This window comes from Canis lupus, chromosome 7, assembly GCF_003254725.2.
Source record: "Canis lupus dingo isolate Sandy chromosome 7, ASM325472v2, whole genome shotgun sequence".
Taxonomy (NCBI): Eukaryota; Metazoa; Chordata; class Mammalia; order Carnivora; family Canidae; genus Canis; species Canis lupus.
In genome coordinates this window covers 7,968,971-7,989,475 of record NC_064249.1, presented here as the reverse complement: position 1 = coordinate 7,989,475, position 20,505 = coordinate 7,968,971, and the positions used below count along the sequence as shown (strand labels likewise).

Here is a 20,505-nt window from a genome sequence, read left to right as displayed (position 1 = left end):
TTAAATTTTGCCGGGCTCACCTCGCTTGCCCATCATATCCCAGGTACCTGCTTAGCCCAGAGTTGTGGCCACGACAGCTTCACCCTCAAGGTGGCTGGGAGATATCAGAGACCATACCAGTGGCAGAGAGGCCTCGCCTCCAGGCCCTTGGCCGCTTTGACCCACTTATCTTTGTGCCTGTTGGCTGGGCCGAGCCCTGAAAAAGGCCCCTTCTGTTTCTAAGGGCAGCAACAATGCCTCGGGTGTCCCTAGAGCTCCTGTCCTCCAAAGGGTTCAGCCCCTTTCTGCTGCCCAACTGTCCTTACGACTTTCTGGGCCGGGAGGGGCTAACGCTCTTTCCCTTCCATCTCAGAGGGTGAAGATGAAGTCTGAGGTGGGGATGGACATTTCCCACGGTACACTGTGAGTCATAGGACAGCTGGGACACGGGTCCAAGGCTCTGGCATTTTCCAAGCTTTTGGCTGCAAAAGTGCCTGCTGCCTAGAAGTATCCTAGGTCAAGAGTGCAGGTAAAGGGGGCTAGTGTGTCCTAGAGTTTGTATTGTTTTATCCAGGCTGCTTTGCTCTGTCCCAGGTGAGGTCCTCTAAGGGGATTCCCCCACTGGCTGAAGATGAGGCCACTCCTCCTCCTGTGCCTTGGTGAGTGTCCCTTCCCATCCTCCAGGCCCTGTTATAGCGCAGGGAGGTGACTACCATGGGTAGGAAGTTAGTGTACCAAAGTGTGAGCATCATCTGTCACCCTGTAGTCCTTCAGTTTGGAACACTTGTCTACTGGGGCACCCATGGGGGGTTGCCTGGCTTCTTTGAGCCTTTGGGAAAGATTATTCTCTGCCCCTCTTGAGAGGCTCCCAAGTGTCTTCTTATTCCTACCGAGGGTGTCTCGTGGTTCCCAGGAGAGACCTGCACAGCTAATTCCCCAGCCTTTTACTCTCTGGCTGGTTCCAGAGCCATCATAGCTTGATTATACAGCGGATTGTAGCCGGGCAGTCCCAGACTGTGACTGGGTCCCCTTTGCAGATAAAGGACCAGAAAGAATGCAGGTATCTCCCAGTGTGGCACAAATGGTGAGCAGTTGGTCCTGCTCTGGCTGCTGACAGGGGCCAGGCTGCAAGTGAAGGAGTTGAAGAGTGTGTCCTGGTGGCCGAGCATGTGCCTGCGACTTGACTCTAAAAGCCACATATGGATGCCACATTTCAAGATCATCCAGGGTTTCTGGTTGCCAGCATTTCTCCTCCTTTCCTTGCTAAGTTATGGGTTACAGAACACGAAATCAGCTTTTTAACCTAACGGCATCGGGATTCCAATCCTTAGGCCCACCACCGAGTGGGAGCACCCGTGAGGGAAAGGGTCTAGTCTTGTTGACTTTTGCTCCCCTGGGGGAATACTGGGGTGGCCTGGCCTCCTCTCTGTAGGTAATTTCCAAGCACCCCTGTGATTTCAGTCTGGCCCAGCTTCCTATGTGCCCAGCAAGCCTGCTCCCGTGGGGCCTGCTATCCGCCTGTTGGGGACCTGCTCATTGGGAGGACCCGGTTTCTCCGAGCTTCATCCACCTGTGGATTGACCAAGCCTGAGACCTACTGCACCCAGTATGGCGAGGTAGGCCCCCACCAGTGCGGCCTCCAAGACCGGAGAAGACGAGGTGGGGTGGGGTTGGGTGAGGCTGCCATTTGCTCCCAGAATGCCTAGAGTGTATTTGGGATGGCCACAGCCCCATGAGCTGTGGACAGTGCAAGAAAAGCCTAAGGCCAGATCTCTGCCTCTGAAGACTTTTCTCCTTCACTGGGCAAGAGAAGACGTACTCAGAATTAGCTGACTGGCTCTCTTCTCCATTCTGCTTGATAAAGCTGGAGTCTGTCCTCAGTCTTCGGGCATGGGGAGGCCAGTTTTTCAAGTCTTGGGAATGGAATCAGATGAATATTGATCCTTTAGAATGGGGGGTCTAACGCATTGTCTGGGGTAGGCGAAGTCAAGGCTGATGGAGCACAGGTGGTGGGATGTGTGCACTGGGTTGTGTTCCTGCCACGGGATGAACTGAGTTAGTTGTGCCCAGGTCACTCGTTTGCCACCGTCTCTCTGGCCGGTGTTGGGATATGAGTGTGGACAGAGCTAACGGGAGAATATATGCTCATAGGCTGGAGTTTACCTTCTATGTTTTGCAAGTGCCGTGCATGAAGAGCCAACTTACCTACCCCTCAGCCCCAGTGGTCCCCTCAGACAAAGCGGGAACCACACAAACTGCTCTTAGAAGATCTAAATCAGCGAGATAGGCCAAGAAGTGATGAGGCCAGCAAGGGGGTTCAGCGACTCAGCTGATCAGTAAGAACACAAACTGAACAATCCAGAAACTCAGACACACTGACCTATGTCAATTAACATTCCCTGTTTAGGCACTTGAGTTTTTCAAAGAGCTGTTGTGCTTTTTCTTCTACATGCTTCTGGACCTTTGTTGGCTTTCTTTTCTTTTCTCTTCAGTGAGGTAGGTCATTCTCGGTGCCCCGTATTTACCAAAGTTGAAATCACCTAGTGTTTTCTTGTTTCCTGGTTGCATGTCTCATTTGGCCATTTTTTCTACCCTGAAACCAAAGGTTTGGACAAAGGAATGTATGAGGGAGTAGTTTTCACTGAGTCTCTAGTCTCTTCAGAAAAAGGAGAAAGAGAGAAATACAGAGAGAAGGCAAGTGAGAGAGATTGTCATAAAGGAGACTTGAGTTCTCTGTGATGTCCTCTTTCCAGACTGTCCTTGTCCTTGGGATGATGGAGGTGGCATCTGATACTGCCGCTAGGGCCCTTGCCCTTCAAGTCTCCAGTGTTCTTTTGGTGACCTTTAATGGCAGATGGTACTGGGTAGTGGTTTTGGAGGTGCTGAACAGAGTTGGCTGTAGTTTCTTCATCTCACCCAGTTGGATGTGGGAAAGCCAGTTTGACAGTATTGGGTAAGATGGCCAGCATAAGGCAAGTACTCCCTGTGGGCCCAGATTTCTCCATGAGCATCAGGGGACCTGGCACCATTAGGCTTTCTGGCCAATGGAATGGTTTTAGCTGCCCCCTTCCTACATGCCCTCAAAATCTTGTGCCACTGAGCCATGTCTAAAAATTTTAGGGAGACTTCTGCTGACTTCCTTCCTGGAGCTGCCCTGCCTTCTAGGAGGGAAAGCAGGAAGAAGCACAGAGCCCCTGCCGGAAAGCCTCTGTCCCCAAAGCCTTGGGGTTTTGGCTTCACCTTGGCCTGCCCTCTGCCTCTCTCAGATGCCCCAGGGTGCCAACTCCCTTCCCTGCTCTTTTGAGAACAAAAACGGTGCTTGCAAAAGAGAAGTCTAGACTTTTGCAACCCTGGGGATGGATAAATCTCAGCTATTTTGCAGCTGTGAAAGCTGAGATGCATTGGCTTTTTTTCCCCCTTTCTACAAGGGGGAATAAAGCCATGAACCTCTTTTCAAGAGTAGAGGTTACCGCATCTCGAAGACGGTGTGTAGCCCCAGGGCTACCACCACTAACTTGTGGTGTGATCTTGGGCAAGCTGTTAGCCCTAGGACTTAACTTCCTCTTCCATGAGTGAGCGTTAGATGAAAGGGTCTTTAGGTCTGCTCCTGGCCCCAAGTTTCTTTGGGAAGGAGCTGACTGCCGAGAGCCAGCTTCTGTCCCCCTACCTTCCACCTCTCCCTGTTCCATTTCCCCTTTTCTCTCCCTTACCTGCTAACCTCCTAGCGGCTATTGGTTGACAGCAGTGAAGACATACACTAAAGGCACGGAGTCACTTCCAGGGCTCTGCACAGATGTATCCCGAATCCTCACTGGGCACAGTGGTGGCACTGTGATGAAGATTTGAAATCAATATTTTAACTCTGCTGATTTCCAATTTCAGTTTTAAGTTTAATGTATTCTATTATCAAATGATATGTTTAGCACCTATACTTTATTAGGCACATGTTGTGTGTCCCAGACATCATGCTCAGAGTTTTATAAAAATTATCTCAATTAATTTTCACAGCGCTTCATGTGGTGGCGCTTGTGACCTCCGTGTGCTGTCGGGAGGGTTTGGGTGTGTGCTGGGGCCCCAAACTTCTGCTGGAAACACACAAGTGTTGAGTTTTCTGAGTAGTTTAGAGATGGGGGTGGGTGGGTACTGGGCAGCCCCAGCTGGAGATGAGGCATGATGCGGAGCTCTATTCCTGGTGTCTACCCCTCTCCCTTCTCCCCCTCACTCCTTTCCTACCAGCTCCTGCCCCCGTATATATATACTTTCCTTAAGTCGAAGCTTCTGGTTAGTGCCTCCGTTCTATTTCCGGGACATGGCGAGCCCTGAGCCAAGCATAACCTCACCCAGCACCTGCTGCCTGCTTCACTGATGTAGCGTGAATGCAAGTGCCTTAGAGATTTATGGCTCTTGGACATTCAGCACTGTGCATTCCCCTGCTCTCAACCCCGGGAGGACTCAGTGGGATGGAGTTACAGGAGTGTGGGGACTCCTTCCAGTTCCAAAATTGTCTCTCCCAGCTCCCGATCTCAGAGTGTGGCTCCTTTTTTGTGGGCCAGTCTTTGCGTGTTGGCATGCTACGTCCTCTGCCTCATTTGATCTCAGTGGCTAAATCCTATCAGCCTCAAGGGCTTGCTTCTGTGGTTTTGGGGTCCGTATTGCAACCCTTACAATGGATATCGGACTTGGCCAACTGAGTCTTTGGGTACCCCACCCTCAACTTTGCCCTTCCTAGGCCTGTCTGCCTTCACTGCCCTCTAACTATCCAAGCTTGGGCCCAGGCTGTTCTTTACCAAAATGGCCCCGTCTCCTTGGTGTCCTTCCTTTAGTCCCTAACTAACCCCCAGGTAGACTCACTGTTCCCTAAAGCTCAAGGCATTTCCGTGTTGCCCCCTTATCCTTATTCCCTTCTGTGCTTTCCCCAAACATCAGTTCCTCATTTGAAAAATGAGAGTACCAACAGCACCTAGTCCCAGGAGTCATTGTGAGGACTGTATAAGGGAATGAGCAAAGTGACCATGGGGCTAGTGTCTACAAGACACTGAAAGTTCCATCCCCTCTTCCCTTACACACTTGCCTCCTAGCATCTGTGTCTATGTGCAGAGGCTGCCCCATCTGTGAATCATACTCCTGAGCATTTCTTCCCTGATTAGGACACACACTCGCACACTTGTCGAAATCAACCCATCCTTGGACCAGCCCACTCTGCTTCCAAGGTGGCCATTGCCAGTCTGGTCTGCAGTGGACTGTTGGGGAATCCAGAGGGAATCATGGTTAGCAAAGTCGCCCTGCCTGGGGATGGGGACTGTCTGGTTCTGATCCTGGCTCTGACACTTAGATTAGGGATGTGACCTTGCCAGCTCATGGGTTCTCTCTAGACCACCATATCTCCATTTATGAAATGACGGAATTGGGTTAGTTGGCCTTTGTGTTTGCTCAGCTCTCGCATCTCTGGCTGCTTCACAGCGATGGCGGGGCTGTGTGTGACCCCGGGGGTTCATCATGGTCTCTCTCAGGCAGGTACTGGCAGGGGCTGAGCTGTACCCTTCGGTCATCTCTGGGTTGGTTCGGGCTTCCCAGGAACCAGTGCATTTTGCCCGGAAGCTTTCCAGCCCTGATTTCTGTTTCTGACAATGTCTCTTCCAATGTTGTGTCTGCTCCCCCTAAATGCTTTATTTATCTCCCACTCCCTCCCTTTCTGGGTGAAAACTTAATTACCCAGCTGCCTTAATAACAGTTTAACACAGTGCATTCCTCAGGTTAATTAGCTGTGTAAACCAAACAGCTGTCATTTTTATCTCTTGGAAACAAGCTGAGGAGCAGTAGCCAGTTGACATCCCCTCCACCCCAACACACACACACACACACACACACACACACACACACTTGCATGTAAGTGTACCCACATCCACATGCACACACCCCAGTGAGCACTGCCTTTCTTGGCTTGACAACTGTCTGTTTTCTGGATGTTTGCGTGGCTAATATGTAGGCAGAGGATGTATTCATATAGATCCTGAGCTCCTTATCCTCTGCCCACAGAGTACTTCGAGACTGCCTCTGACCAAAATGTCTGCCCTCCCATTTCCCAGAAGTTCTCAGCAGTTCTGAAACTTCCAAAGCTCCTACCATTGGGGATTCACTCTGTTGGGTGAAGCATTGTTGCATTCCCTATTTGAATACAAGCACTCTTGGGAAAGGTACCATATCAATCTATCATCAACCGTTATATCTTAGCAAGGGTTTGCTTAGCAGGAAATTAGCTGTGGCTTTTGTAAAGGGTTCCAAGAAAGTAAAAGCCAGGATGGTTAAGTTTTGAGGGATAGAAGGATGTGGATAGGGACACTGAGGGAAAGTGCTGCCATCAGAAGGAAGCAAAAAAGCTTGGGTTGATGGCATGTGAGATTCTTGGGTCCTGGTGGTTATGGGCTGGGGAGTATGGTTCATGGGGCTAGAAGGACAGAAGAGAGGGGAAGGATGGAGTGGGAAGGCCGGGACAAACCCGAGTGATCTCAGGCCTTGCTGGCCTCGTCTCTCACCCCATTGGGGTCCAGGTCCCTAGAAGTCTCTGGGCAACATTTAGCAGACCTGCTTTGCCTCTTTGTCGTCAGGGGCTGTAGGAACCATGGTCACTGGCAGAGACTGCAGAGGTCCAGGGAAGCAAAGCAGTTCTCTGCACTCCGGTCTGGGGGAATATCTGTTTCTAGAGAGGTCCAGGCTGGAGCTAAAGCTGTCCTTCCCCGGGAAGTAAGGAGGGAGTATCCTGACAACCAACCCTGGCCCTGACCAGTGGCTGCCAAGTGACCATTTGAATTAGAACTGAGCTAGAAGGTTTAGAAGGTTTAGAGGCAGACACCCTGAGACAGAAATCCCTGCTTTATCTCTTCCCGACTTTATGGGCTCGGACACATTTCTTAACTTCTCTAAGACTTGCTTTCCTATGTGTCAATGAGTATACCCACCATTTAGTGTAACATACTGACCTCAGAGATTTTGGAAGGGTGAAATGAGATAATGTATGTGTAGTGCTCAGGAGAGAGCCTGGTGCAGTGTAATTTCTGGGTGTGTGGTACACATCATCTCTAATCAGCTGCAGAAAGTCAGCCTACTGAGCTTCGTTTGGATGGTGATAGAGCGGTGTTGAGTTAAGGCTTTGGTGAAGGTGTTACTTCATGACAAGAGAGAAGATGAAGTTGAAAGTGCCTGACAGTACTGGGGGTGGGGACTGTCTGGTTCCCAGCACCACAGCAGAACCGGACTTTTGACCTTGACCTGCAACATACGCTGACCGAGAGCAGTGGAGGCTTGCGGATCCCAGTGGGGTCTGAAGGAGGCCTTGCTGACCGACGGCCTTAAAGGGCTCCTTCTTCTCACTTCGCTGAGAGGAGTATTTCTACAGTAGAGCATCTGGCTAGTGTCTTATTTTTTGTTTTTCTTCCCTTCCTTCCTTTGCATTCTTATTTGGAGTGTTTTAAACTTCTGGGCAGATAAGCTGGAGTAGGGGAGAATTCTAATAGCACGTTAGAGCAAGAAGGAATTTCATTATCTTTTTCCACGCCTGCATATTACCAACGAGGAAGCTCAAGTGGAGAGAATGGCTTTTCTTGCAGGCAGCTGGATTTTTTTTTTTTTTGTCCTGGCTTCTTTTCTTTGAGCGCTGGCTGGCAGCCATGACCCTGATGCTATCTCCTTAGATAGACACAGGCAGCCTCTGGCTCGCTCATGGGAGGGAGCTGGGCCATGACAACCAGAGACTGTTCTCCTATTTCCCCCTCGAATCAGTTCCATGTTCTACAAAGGCACAGAGCTTCGATTTGCGTTTACCTTCCCTTTTCCACCTATTTCCACTGTGCTTCAGGCTCCTGCTTCGCTCCTTTGCCCTCCCCCTAGCTCTCTGGGAGGGTTTGTCTTCCGGCCAGACTGCTGAGCTTCTAGAAAGCTCCAGGATAAGGGAAGAGGCCCAGCCTTTCCAGATGGAGAGCAAGTAGGAGCCAAACTGGCTGGAGGCCTGACAGGCTGAATTGATAATAATGCCTTGTCTCTGAGGTAGCGCAGCCAGGAGAACGTTGGCCAGTTGACCCCAGGGAGGGGGGCTGCTGCAGCTGAGAGCTTCCACCTCCGGGAGTGATGGAGGCACGTAGCACCCATGAGGGGAAGAGCCTCGTGTTGAGAATCGCACACACACATTTAGACACATATTCAGAGGGGCATGCAAGAATAAATAGAAAGAGAAACTGAGGCCCACAGGGAAAGAGGAAGTTAGCAGCTTGTCATCACGTGGGCTTCTGCCGTAAGCGGCTCTATTTCAGGTCTCCATCCAGCTAGCTGGTTGACAAGCAGAGCTACTTAAAATACCTGTCCCGAGCCTGTTGGCTTAGCTTGTCTCCAAGGATTGCAATAAATCCCTCCTTTAGCTATGTTTCTATGATAAGCAGCACGTAGGTTTTAAGCCCATGAGGGCATCTGATCTTCCTTCAGTGCCCTGCACACGTGGAAGGAAGGTGGGGTGGGCATGGGGCACCCCCTGGGCTCACTGGGTGGCCTGGGCCAGCAGGCAGGGTAAAAAGCCCATACTGAACACCCTGGACATTTTTTAGTTTGTTTTCTTTTATAGACATGTCTATTTTCCTGAATATTAAAGCAAATATATTTTTTAAAGATTTTATTTATTTATTCATGGGAGATCGAGAGAGAGGTAGAGACATAGAGGGGGAAGCAGGCTCCCTGCAGGGAGCCGGATGCGGGAGTCCATCCCAGGACCCCAGGATCACGACCTGAGCCGAAGGCAGACGCTCAACCACTGAGCCACCCATGTACCCCTAAAGCAAATATATATCCAAGGCACAAAAGGTTAAAATGATTAAAGCATAACAAATAAGGGAAGACGTTCCCTGTCATCCTATTACCCAGACATACTAGCTTAAGCTGCATGTGGTTGTCGTTTTTGTAGGTCAGGTTGACTGGATATCAGCAATTTTATACGGTTCCACCTAATTTATTGGATATTTCCTTCCAAACACTTTCTATTCCTTGAAATATATATATTTGAGATCATGACATAGATACGTTCATGCCCAACGTTTGTTCTCCTATAAAACCTTACAGTGTCCACACCCCACCCCCCAAGTAATTAAAAACCTTCTGTGAGCAGTCTTTTTAATAGTTACATAATATTTCATCCTTTGGGACCATCAAGGTCATTTCCAGTTCCAGGTTGAGCTGTTCTAGCTCCTGTGCTCCAGGCCCGAGGAAAGAAAGAGCCTTGTTTCTGGCGTTCTGTTGGCCAGGGAACAGGCCGGGATCAGGTCCCAGCAGCGCTGGGGAGAGAGCTCTGGTGACAGGCGGCCGGAAGGCAGCTGGCCCTTGTCTCTCTGCAGGACATGTGCTGAGTGCAGACAGAGGATGGGAGTGGAAAAGTTTGCCCCCGCGAGGCTGCGCAGAGTGGGGAGAGGGCACGCTCATTGCCAGGGACCAAAATAGGATCCTGGAGGAGAGTCAGATTCCAGCAAAAGGCTTCTCTTGCCCAGAAAGGATTATTTTAAGTGCTCAGGTATTTATTTCAGCCACTGACACATCTACAGTTTCTGTGTTAACTGAGCTGGGTCAGCCTGAGGAGCCAGCTTGCTTCCCAAAGTGCTTTTTCCACCTTAGGCTCCCCCATGGTCAGCTGCAGGGTCAGGCCAAGCCCTTTGAGTGAGACAGAGGCTGTCACCCTTTATCATGCTTCCTGTGATGTCAGTGCACCCACCTGGCCTCCTAGCAGAAGCAAGAGGGAGGGAGAGAGAAGGAGAGAGGGGGAGAGGAGGAGGGGGGAGGTGGAGGAGGTGAGGGACCCTCTCTCTGGGGTTGGTGCTGGTGTTGACATTGACATTGGCTCTCAGTCACTAGTAGAAAAGTCATGAGCCTTTCTGAGCCTCATCTTTCACATATATAAAATGGGACTAATAGTCTTTACCACATAGGGCTGTTGTGAGGCTTAAATAGGTTTTCGTATTCAAACTCCTAGTACAGTACCTGGCCCATGGTGGGCTCTCTGTCACATAATATTGCTGTTTTATTGCCTCCCTTCCCATTCCTCCTTTTGAACTGCCTGACTGCAGGAAGGGAATTAAAATGTTAGCACTGAGGGACGCCTGGGTGGCTCAGTGGTTGAGCGTCTGCCTTCGGCTCAGGTTGTGATCCCGGGGTCCTGGGATCGAGTTCCGCCTCAGGTTCCCTGCAGGAGTCTGCTTCTTCCTCTCCCTCTGCCTATGTCTCCGCATCTCTCTCTGTGTCTCTCATGAATAAGTATATAAAATCTTCAAAAAATGTTATTTTACTTGCACTTATTGAGCATTTACTCTTATTTATTATATTTATTTATTTATTTATTTATTTATTGGGTATTTACTCTTCATTCAATGAGTATTAAGGGTCTACTATGTGCGAGGCATTTTTCTAAGCACTGGGAGAAGAGGAAAACAAGCCCTCATGGAGTGTACATATGTGGCTCACAGTAAACAAATAATATAAGCAAATAAATAGACAATAAATGCATGGTATTTTAAGTGGAGACATGTACTATGAAGAAAAATGTGGCAGGGCAAGGAGTAGATGGGGCCGTGACCAGGAGGGAGGCAGGGAGTGCTCCCTACAGGGCTCATGTGCCAGCCCTTGTTTGAACATTAAGTATCAGAAAATTATTGCTTAATAAAGCACTTTTGAGGGATGCCTGGGTGGCTCAGTGGTTGAGCGTCCTGGGGTCCCAGGATCGAGTCCTACATCAGGCTTCCATAGGGAGCCTGTTTCTCCCTCTGCCTATGTCTCTGCCTCTGTCTCTGCACCTCTCATGAATAAGTAAATAAAATCTTAAAGAAAATAAAGCACTTTCAGAGCTGATGAGGAAACTTCCAAGCACCAGGAAGGGTGACAAGTCTCTTATTTTAGAGGTGAGAGCTGGAAGGTTGGGTGGGAAGAAGAGGCTCTGAGAGTCAGGACTCCTGGCTCCCCTCTGCTTCTGCACTGCCCCAAGCTTTGTCAGCTGTGGAGTGGGAAGATGGGTGTTGGGCGAGGAGTTTCTATGACCCCAGGCGGTGGCCCAATCCCTTCAGGACTGACCCGCAGATTAATCAGTTCTGCAGATGCTATCCGTTCTAAGACATCAGCTTATCACCTTCCCTGGACAGGGCAGAGGTTCAGGAGCTAGAAGGCCTGGGAGAAGCCAAAGCTTGGTTCTGGTGAGTGGAGGCCTCAGGGTAAAGCAGAGGCAGGGGGTGTTTGGACAGTTGCCCCCACCCTGAAGGAGCAGCAGACCAGTGAGGCTCTTGTCCAAATTGTGCCTCTACTCGTGGGTGAGTGTGGAGCCCTCCCAACAGTGTTCTTTACGCTGGGCACAAGGTCTGGTACCATGGTTACTCAGAGAAAACAGAATTTATTTGTGTTGCATGGGGGAGCTGGGGCAAGGTCATGCCGTCTTTGTGATGTGTGTGTGTGTGTGTGTGTATGTGTGTGCACATAAACTAAGAGAACAAAGGCCATGTCCTCTGGCCCTGTTCTTTTGCTTGGTGATCTCTGCCTGCTGTGGAGCCCATGGGGTTTGGTTCTGTCTCTTGTCTCACTCCAGGGCATGGTCAGGCCAGGGAAGGTGTGGTTTTGAGGGGAGCCCCTCAGTGAGGCTGTTTCCTTCTGGCTGCCCACTTTGGCCTCCATCTTCATATCTTCATGCAAGGCCACTTACTTTCAGCCCCAGGGCTGCAGCTTTCCCTGTCCTATGCATCCCTGCCTTGGGACCACCTAGTACAACGCTCCATTTGATTGGGGACCCTTGCATTCTCTCTGTGGGTAGGGAATGCCAAACCTGGGAAGGTTCTCAAGTTCCAGATGCCAGTGCCGGAACACCTTTAAGATTATCCAAGCGTTTCTGGAATGTTGGCTGCCCGAGGGCAAGGTCTTCGTTTTGTTCACTACTCTAACTTCAGAGCCCAGAGCAGGGTCTTGCACATAGTACACACTATTTGTTGAATGATTGAGTGAATGATTCTATTCCAACCTCCACCCAATCTACAGAGGAGAAAACAGCCTAGAAAATGAGGTACCACAGGTAGGATAGGAACCCCAAATTCTCTTGTCCTTTTTTGCCATGCCCCCTCTCCCTGATGCTCAGAAACTTGGTTTTCCCCCAGAGCTTCCAGGATTAGGTGAGATGACATATAAAACTCCCTAACCTATACCTAGCACATAAACGATACTAAATTAAAGTGAGTTCCTCATCTTTTCTTCTGTTTGCTCTTGATACTCTTTTCAAATTTCTATCTTTTTTAAAAAAAGATTTTATTTATTTATTTCTGATTGATTGATTGATAGTGAGAGCAAACTGGGGGAGAGGTCAAGGGAGAGGCAGAGGGAGAGAGAGAATCCCAAGCAGACTCCACCCTGAGCATGGAGCCTGAATGGGGCTCAATATCACAACCCTGAGGTCACGACCTGAGACAGCACCAAGAGTCCAATGCTTAACTGACTGAGCCACCCAGGCAACCCTCAAGTTTTTCTTTGAGACAGTGCTCTGTACCAACGTTTTTATGCTACTTCACGCCTCTTTCCTGACAATAATAACACCTATTCACTGTCTACTTAGCTGTGTGTTAGGGGGGACACAAAAGAATTACATTCAAAGATGACCAATAGCCTTGTTTTAAGAGGCCAATCCTTCCAAGAGTATTAATGAAACCAGTGGATCCCTGGGGGTAGGATTTCCACAGAGAGAATGTTCTAGGCTCTCAGGATGCAGGGGGGAAGTCCTCTGTGGACCCCACCCACAAGGCTCTCTCATCTCCCTGTCCCACAGTGGCAGATGAAATGCTGCAAGTGTGACTCTAGGTTGCCTCACAGTTACAACAGTCACCGAGTGGAGAATGTGGTTTCATCTTCGGGCCCTATGCGCTGGTGGCAGTCACAGAATGGTAAGCACTGCCCATCTCCAGGGGTCTAAAGTTGTGGGAGGTCCCAAAGGATGAGGGTGGTTGGAGGGTACCCAGGAACGCTTTTGAGTGTCCCAAGCAGTTCTTATGTGGTGGGACATGCGTGGTTGACAGACCTTCTGCCTCTATATTTGAAGTCTCTCAGACCCTGTAGGTAGAAGAATTGGCTGGAAGTTAAGGAAAGGGTAAAAAGAGTGAGGGATGCCTTTATTTCACCCCACTTGGTTACAATGAGGTCGTTGAAGGAATGAAGCTTGAAGAACAGACAAGTTGAAATCCTTCAGTGTGTTAGGGTCATCAAGAGGTGATGGAAAGGAAATTTGGCCAAGGACAGATAGGATCATGAGTAGGAAATACAAGGAGAAGCATGTTGGTACCATTCCTCTCCAAAAGGGAAATCAGAAGATTGAGGTTAGTGTTTCCCAGACCTAGTAGAGTCTAGAGCCTTCCTCAGGGCAGGAAGGTAAAATTTCTCTGGTCTAATGTTTCTACTTTTTGTCCTTCTAGATGTAAACCCCGTCTCTCTGCAGTTGGACCTGGATAGGAGGTTCCAGCTTCAAGACATCTTGATGGATTTTAAGGTATGCTTCCTGGGGATGGTAGTAGATAGGAGAGGGGACCCTGGGCCATGTGAGCTTGGGCTTATGGGGAGCATAGTGTCCTTGTCTAGCCAGGCTTGGGGTGAGGACACCACATGGTAGGTGGGCTTCACTTCTTCAAGCTGAGACGACACTTACTCTAAGACTATATTGTGGTGACAGCAGAGGCCCACTCCTGGGAGTATGGTGGCACCTCCAGGCCCCTGTCCTGGCCACGCAGTGGTTATATATCCGCTTTCTCTCTGAATCCCTCATCTTCAATCCATCTAATTAATTCAGCTCTGCCAAGTACCAATTCCACTGGGCCTGGTCAATTATTATACATTTGTGTCTTCTTGGTATGTTTCATAATTTTGCTGATGAGACTGAGTTTAACAGACAGCCAACAACTGGCCCATCCTTATGAAAGATAGGTTTTTGGAGTAGCCCTCTTGGTGGGCCATGTACTTATTCACTGCTATTGCTTCTCAGAGTACTTTTGGATTCTGCTTTTAGACTAGCCTCCTGAGATACTTCTTTGGGAGGGAATATTTTTGTTCATTTGTCACAGGTCGTTTATTTTTTTTCAGAGGAGATTTGATTTTATTCTTTCTACAGAAATAGTCAAATATTTAAAGAGCAAGCTTGGTTAATAAGATTAGATGATCATGAAGGGTGATGTCATTTTTAGGAGTTAAAATGAGCTGTGAATAAAAAGCAATAGGATCTAATTTCTTCCTTGACTCAGAAAGTTAGCTCTGAGATTTTCTGCTCAAGAAAAGGTCAAAAGTATTTTGAGAAATGGCAGTATCATTTGAATAAATGCCTAGTCTCTAAAGGTGACAACTTTGAAGGGCAACATGCATCTGGATGGATATTGTTAGTCACATTGCTTGTTCATTACTCACTCATTCATTTACTTGATCATTCTTGATACACACATATCGAACACTGGTTGTATGTTAGGTTTGGGGCCAGATGTTATGGATAGAAAGATGAATTGAGCTAAATCATGGTTCTCATACTGCTCTAGTATATGTTGGGAAGACAAAGGACTGACAGTGAGGAGGTATGACAGTGAGGTGCTCTGATGTTGGTAGGAAGTGGTGCTGGGAATACAAAGGAGTGTCCCAATTGGTCTGTCTTTGGGGGGTGAGTCAGAGAATGTGTCTGGGAAAAGGTGAACCTTTGTAAGGCCACTAATTTAAGCCAGACAAAGGGCAAAGTTCATTCTTGACAAAGAGAATCAACCATAAAATGCAAAGGCCTGGAGACAAGAGGCAAGAAGGTATAAAATTGGGGAGAAGGCAATGGAATGCACATATAGGGTCTTGAGGGGAAAATGTGTATACGATGGTGAGAAGGAAGGATATGGAAGGCTATAAGCTGGTGAGAAATGAGTTTACAGATATAACTGGGGAGGAGGGAAGTAGACTAAAGCTTCATCCATTCATCCACCAAATGACTAAGTGCCTCCTGTGTGCTAGATATTGAGGGTTCAACTTGAAAAAGACAGATGGGAGCCTGCCATTTACTAGAGTAGTTCTTAATTAGGGGATATTTGGCAATTTCTGGAGATGTTCTTTGTTGTCACAACTGTGGAGGTGCTAGTGACATCTAGTTTATAGAGGTCAGGGATGCTGCTAACCATTCTACGATGATCAGGACAGCCCACACAAGGAATAACTCAACTCCAAACAGTAACAGAGCCAAAGACTGGAAAACCCTGGTCTAGTGGGAGAGGAATCAAAAGGAGTAAGCCAACAAATAAATGATTGGGAATTGTAGTGACATTTATGAAGGAAACAAAAGGCTAGAATGAGGTAGAGTAGGCAGAGTGTGGGCAGAAGAATGTGTGCTACATAGGTACAAAAAAGTCTCATGAGGAGGTGACATTTAAGCTGAAAACAAAAAATGAGAAGGAACCCACCAGGGGGAAGAATATTCCAGCTGGAAGAAACAATCTGAACGAAGGTTCTGAGGAAGGAAGGAGCATGAGATGCAGCTGAGAGCTTGCAAAGATGAAGGTGTATGGGACATGAGATGAGGTGAGAGGACAGGCCCACATATCTCGGGACCTGGGCAGGAGTTTGGACTCATTCAAGAAGAGCAAGGAAGAGGCCTTGAACAGACATGTCTCCCAAGAAGACACACAGATGGCCAGTAGGCAAATGAAAAGATGCTCAACACCATTAATCATCAGAAAAATGCAAATCAAAACTACATTGATACATTGCCTCGTGCTTGTTAGAACGGCTGTGATCCAAAAGACACGACGTACGAGTCGGCGAGGATGTGGAGAAAGAGGAGCCTTTGTGCCCTGTTGGTGGGAATGTCAATTGGTGCAGCCACGAATGGAAGTAATATGGAAGTTCCTCCAAAAACTAAAAACAGAGCTACCCTACGATCTGACAGTTCTACCTGGGTCTATATATCAGAAGGAAATGAAATCATTGTCTCGAGGAGATACCTGTACCCTCATGTTCACAATAGTTCAAGACATGGAAACAAGCTAAGTGTCCATCAGAAGATGAACAGACAAAGAAAATGCAATCTATAGCCATAGATCTGTGCACAATGGGATATTCAGCTCTAAGAAAGAAGGAAGTCTTGGCTTTTGTGACAACATAGGTGGATTTTGAGGGCATTCTGCTACGTGAAAGAAGTCAAAGAAGGAAAAACACCACGTGTTCTCATATGCAGGATCTAAAAAAGCTGAACTCGTGCCATAGAGACTAGAATGGTGCTTGTCAGGGGCTGGGGGCAGGGGCCCAATGGGAAGATGTTGGTCAAAGGGCATGAACTTCCAGCTACAAGATGAGTAAGTTCTAGAAATCTAGTGGACAGCATGGTGACTACGTAACACTGTATTATATACCTGAAAGTGGTTAAGAGTGGAAATCTTAAGTGTTACCACCACACACAGAAAATGGTAATTATGTGAGGGGATGGGCGTGTACCTATTACAATAACCCTTCGGCAGTACTTACATGTGTCACATCCCCACACCGCACATCTTAAATGTGTATATATGTCAATACTATCTCAATAAAGCTGGGAAAAATAAAGAACAGTGGGAAGTGATTCTGGGGTTTCTCGCAGAAGAGTGACACAGTCTATGTGCTGGGTGGGGGTGGGTGTCACCAAGGTAAGAGTGAACAACAGAGAAATTCAAGTGGCACCTACTGGAGAGTTGAGGGGGATGAGGGTTTGGAGGCTGGGTTTATGAAGCCATGGTTTGAGGCGGTGGTCCAAGCTGGGAGCCATCAGCCTAGGGGCAGCATTGAGAACCCCGAGAGATGGGGGAAACCACCAAGGGAGGAAGAACAGACACAATGTCACGCGGAGAAGTTTGCATTTCATCGTTAGCTAATCCAGATCCATTGAGGGGGCTCGAGCAGGAGTGACAGTCAGGTAGTCATCTAGGAAGGCCTCTCCAGGGGAGTGGGGAGAGAGGTTTGGAGGGCCCGGACACTTGGCTGTGGGAAGTGTAGCGGGATAATTTTCTGGCCTGGCCACCTGGATGGTGGGCTGAGCTAGGAATCCATTCGTCGGGAATGTAGATCACCTTCTCTTGGTCTCCACGGTTCCCCTGGGGAAAATCTGATGGGGCCAGTGTCTATCAGGAGCATTGGACAGGGATGACCTGAGGCCTTGCTCCCTCTCGCGCCCTCACTGTGATTCTCAGGAACCACCTGTGCATCTTGAGCTTTTCTTGGTGGCCCCTTCCCATTAGTCACTCGGGCGGCCGCCCTATCTGTGTCTCTGCAGGGGCCCATGCCCGCTGGGATGCTGATTGAGCGCTCCTCGGACTTCGGCAACACCTGGCAGGTGTACCAGTACCTGGCTGCCGACTGCGCCTCCGCCTTCCCTCGGGTCCGCCAGGGCCAGCCTCAGAGCTGGCAGGATGTTCGGTGCCAGTCCCTGCCCCAGAGGCCTAACGGGCGCCCGGAAGGGGGGAAGGTAGGTAGAGGGGACTCTGAAAAACAGGCACGGGTTGTGTGTGTGAGTTTGTGTGTGTGTGTGTGTGTGTGTGTGTGTGTGTGTGAGGTCTCTGACATCACATTGCTCACACAGTTCCCCAACATCTGGAGACCAGATGGCCCCTCGGTGCGCCTTGCTAGCTTTCCTGCTCCCTGGCCACGCTCAGAATATTTGCCACTTGTCCCCTTTGCTACTCAGGGGAAATATTTCAAAAACACATTGGGGGCACCGCATAACCCAACCCTGCCCTCCCCCTTGGCCACCGCCCCCGGCCCGTTGGCACGTCCCCATAGTGGAAAAGGTACAACGCACTTTGCTTCGGTGCAAGGAGCATGAGATGGTTGGTTTAGATTTAAGTAAGCAAATTGCACAAATTTAATTTGAGCTCTGATTTCACCTTGATAGGGTTTAACACAAGAACGAGCTTTCTCAGTTTAATCCCTCCACCTGGTCCTTGGGGAAATTCAGGTACAAGCCACAGCTCCGGGTCACCTGACCTTAAACCCTGAGTGAGAAACAGAGAACCTGCCTCTGGAAACAGCTCAGGACTCGCTCCCCCACTCCTCCCACCTGGGGGGAGGCTTCTCACATTTCTTTCGTAACTACCCTTCCCCTCCCCGCCACGGCCACCCAAGGGAGGCCTTGTGCTCTGTCCTCCCCTCTCTGGCTCCTGCTCCCTCAGAGCAGCTCTGCTGGACCCAGTGCTCCCGGCCCTGCCCTCCCCATGGGCAGTGCCTCTTTCCTTTGCAGGAGCGAGTCCTCCTGGGTTACAGCCGAACCCACATCCGTGTTAACCACGTTCCCTACATGCCAGATTGAAACATGGGACTTCTTCCTGATTCGTGCAGGGCTGTCAGGAAAACTCTGGGATAGGCAGATGAAATCCCATAGAATGAGCTGTTTGGATTCAAAAGGAGAAACACAGTTGAGATGGGGGTTGTCTAGTGGGTGGTGGTGAGCACATCCATGAATCCTTGGGCCCTGGACCTTCTCATTCATCCAAGGTGCTTGGAAAATTACTATCCCCTAAACCCTTGTGTGTACGTTATATATCTCACCACTGGTTTTGACTCAGAAATCAGGAAATTCTTGGGCTATCTGTATTTTCAAGTGGAGAGGAGAGTTGTCTACGCTCACACACACACACACACACACACACATTTAGGGCCCAGTGATCATCTCGCTCTCCCAGGGTGGTGGCAGGCCTCACATGCACGGTCACATGCAACCTCAAGGTTCCAGGTAGGGCCTGTGAGCACTGTGACAGATGAAAAGGGAGACTTCCTCTGAGCTTGGGGTACCCCATGTACCTCTACCCCAGGCCTTCCCTTCTTCGCCCTCTCTCTGCAGGTTCAGCTTCACATTATGGATTTAGCATCTGGGATCCCAGCCACTCAAAGTCAAAAAATTCGAGGTCAGTGTGGCTCCTCCTCTGGCTTGGGTGGACCTGGGGTGGGGAGCAAAATTTGGAGCCCTGGGACTTGATGTGGTTGGTTGGTTGGAGCTTGAGTCTCAGAAATTCTCGGGTCTCTCATATTCCTGTCCGCCTGGTGGGATGTAATACCCTGCTTATTCCACGGGCAGCGTGGTCGACGAGTCTTTTCTGTCGTGGGAGGGCCGTGGGCTGAGGAGGATGGCCCCTGATATTACCACCCTTATGAAGGCAGGGACGATGGGGTGGCGAGATGGGGAGGCCCACACTCTGCGCTCACGTCCTTTCTTTCCCTTCCCTCCCCCTTCCCCCCTCTTTCCCTGTTGCTTGCCCCCTCTCAGAGCTGGGGGAAATCACAAACTTGAGAGTCAACTTTACCAGGCTGGCCCCCGTGCCCCAGAGGGGCTACCATCCGCCCAGTGCCTACTATGCCGTGTCCCAGCTGCGTCTCCAGGGCCGCTGCCTCTGCCACGGCCACGCCGACCGCTGCGCCCCACAACCTGGAGCCCCCGCCGGCCCCTCCACCACTGTGCAGGTGACAGCTCCGGGCTGGGGAGGGCGGAGGGCAGAGGGCAAGGCCGATGGCAGGCTCAGGCCATTCTTGGGGCTCCTATGAAACAGGGAGGGGGATCCCTGGGTGGCTCAGTAGTTGAAAGCCTGCCTTCAGCCCAGAGCGTGATCCTGGAGTCGGGGGATCGAGTCCCACGTCGGGCTCCCCACATGGAGCCTGCTTCTCCCTCTCCCCGTGTCTCTGCCTCTCTCTCTGTGTGTCTCTCATGAATAAGTAAATAAAATCTTAAAAAAAAAAAAAGAAAGAAACAGGGAGGGCCTTAAATGTAAGACTTGGGTATTTGACATTTTAGCAACGGTGGAAACGAGTCCCAAGTGACCGTGGCCTCAAAGGGCAGAAGTGTGTAGCACCTCCTCAAGCCTGCCTTATGGCTTGGAGTGGTTTGAGTTTTAGTTAAGTGTCCGCACATCTGTGGGTCTTGCCGGGGTGTTAAAAAGAAAGGAAGAAAAAGAAAAAGAAAAAGAAAAAGAAAAAGAAAAAGAAAAAGAAAAAGAAAAAGAAAAAGAAAAAGAAAAAGAAAAAGAACTGCCCAGACCTCCATCCTCAGATATTCCAATTCTATTATTGGTTTTTAAAGCTTCCAGGTGATTCTCAGCATTCCTGGGGGACGTGGAGAGGCCTGGCTTTGGGGACTCTAGAGTCCCACCTAGTGGCGAGATCGGGGGCAGGGAGAGGGAACAGAGTCTCCCCCAGAGTGGGTGAGTCAGAGGCACCCGGGAGGGGAGGGGGAAGCTCCAGCTTCACCAGCCACCCTGGCTGGGGTTTTTGCCTCCAAACCAAATGTGAGCACCACCAGTAGAGGAGAGAGGACTTTGGGCCCGGAGCTGGGGCTTCGGTCCTGTTAACATACAGGAGCTCATTTCCCCTGGCGATCATATAAGGCAATCCTATAAGATGGCCTGCGAGGGCAACACAGGTGAAATGAGCCCTGGGCAGCTTCGTCCTTCCCACCCCTGGGCCAGCCCCTACCCAGGGCTTCAGAGGAGGCCAGAGGGAGACCGGCTCCAGGAA

At 49.6% G+C, this 20,505-nt stretch overlaps 1 protein-coding gene across 2 annotated transcripts in view; it reads left to right on the top strand.

The window, feature by feature from the left end:
- LAMB3 (laminin subunit beta 3) overlaps positions 1-20,505 on the top strand; it is a 50,659-nt gene that overhangs the window by 11,903 nt on the left and 18,251 nt on the right. For both annotated transcript variants that reach the window (XM_049112067.1, XM_049112066.1), the window contains 7 exons: positions 574-638; positions 1,441-1,595; positions 12,797-12,911; positions 13,437-13,510; positions 17,279-17,470; positions 18,842-18,905; positions 19,265-19,458. In XM_049112067.1, the coding sequence (XP_048968024.1) occupies positions 611-638; positions 1,441-1,595; positions 12,797-12,911; positions 13,437-13,510; positions 17,279-17,470; positions 18,842-18,905; positions 19,265-19,458 (822 nt within the window). In that variant the 5' untranslated portion in view covers positions 574-610. The remainder of the gene's footprint in view (positions 1-573; positions 639-1,440; positions 1,596-12,796; positions 12,912-13,436; positions 13,511-17,278; positions 17,471-18,841; positions 18,906-19,264; positions 19,459-20,505) is intronic.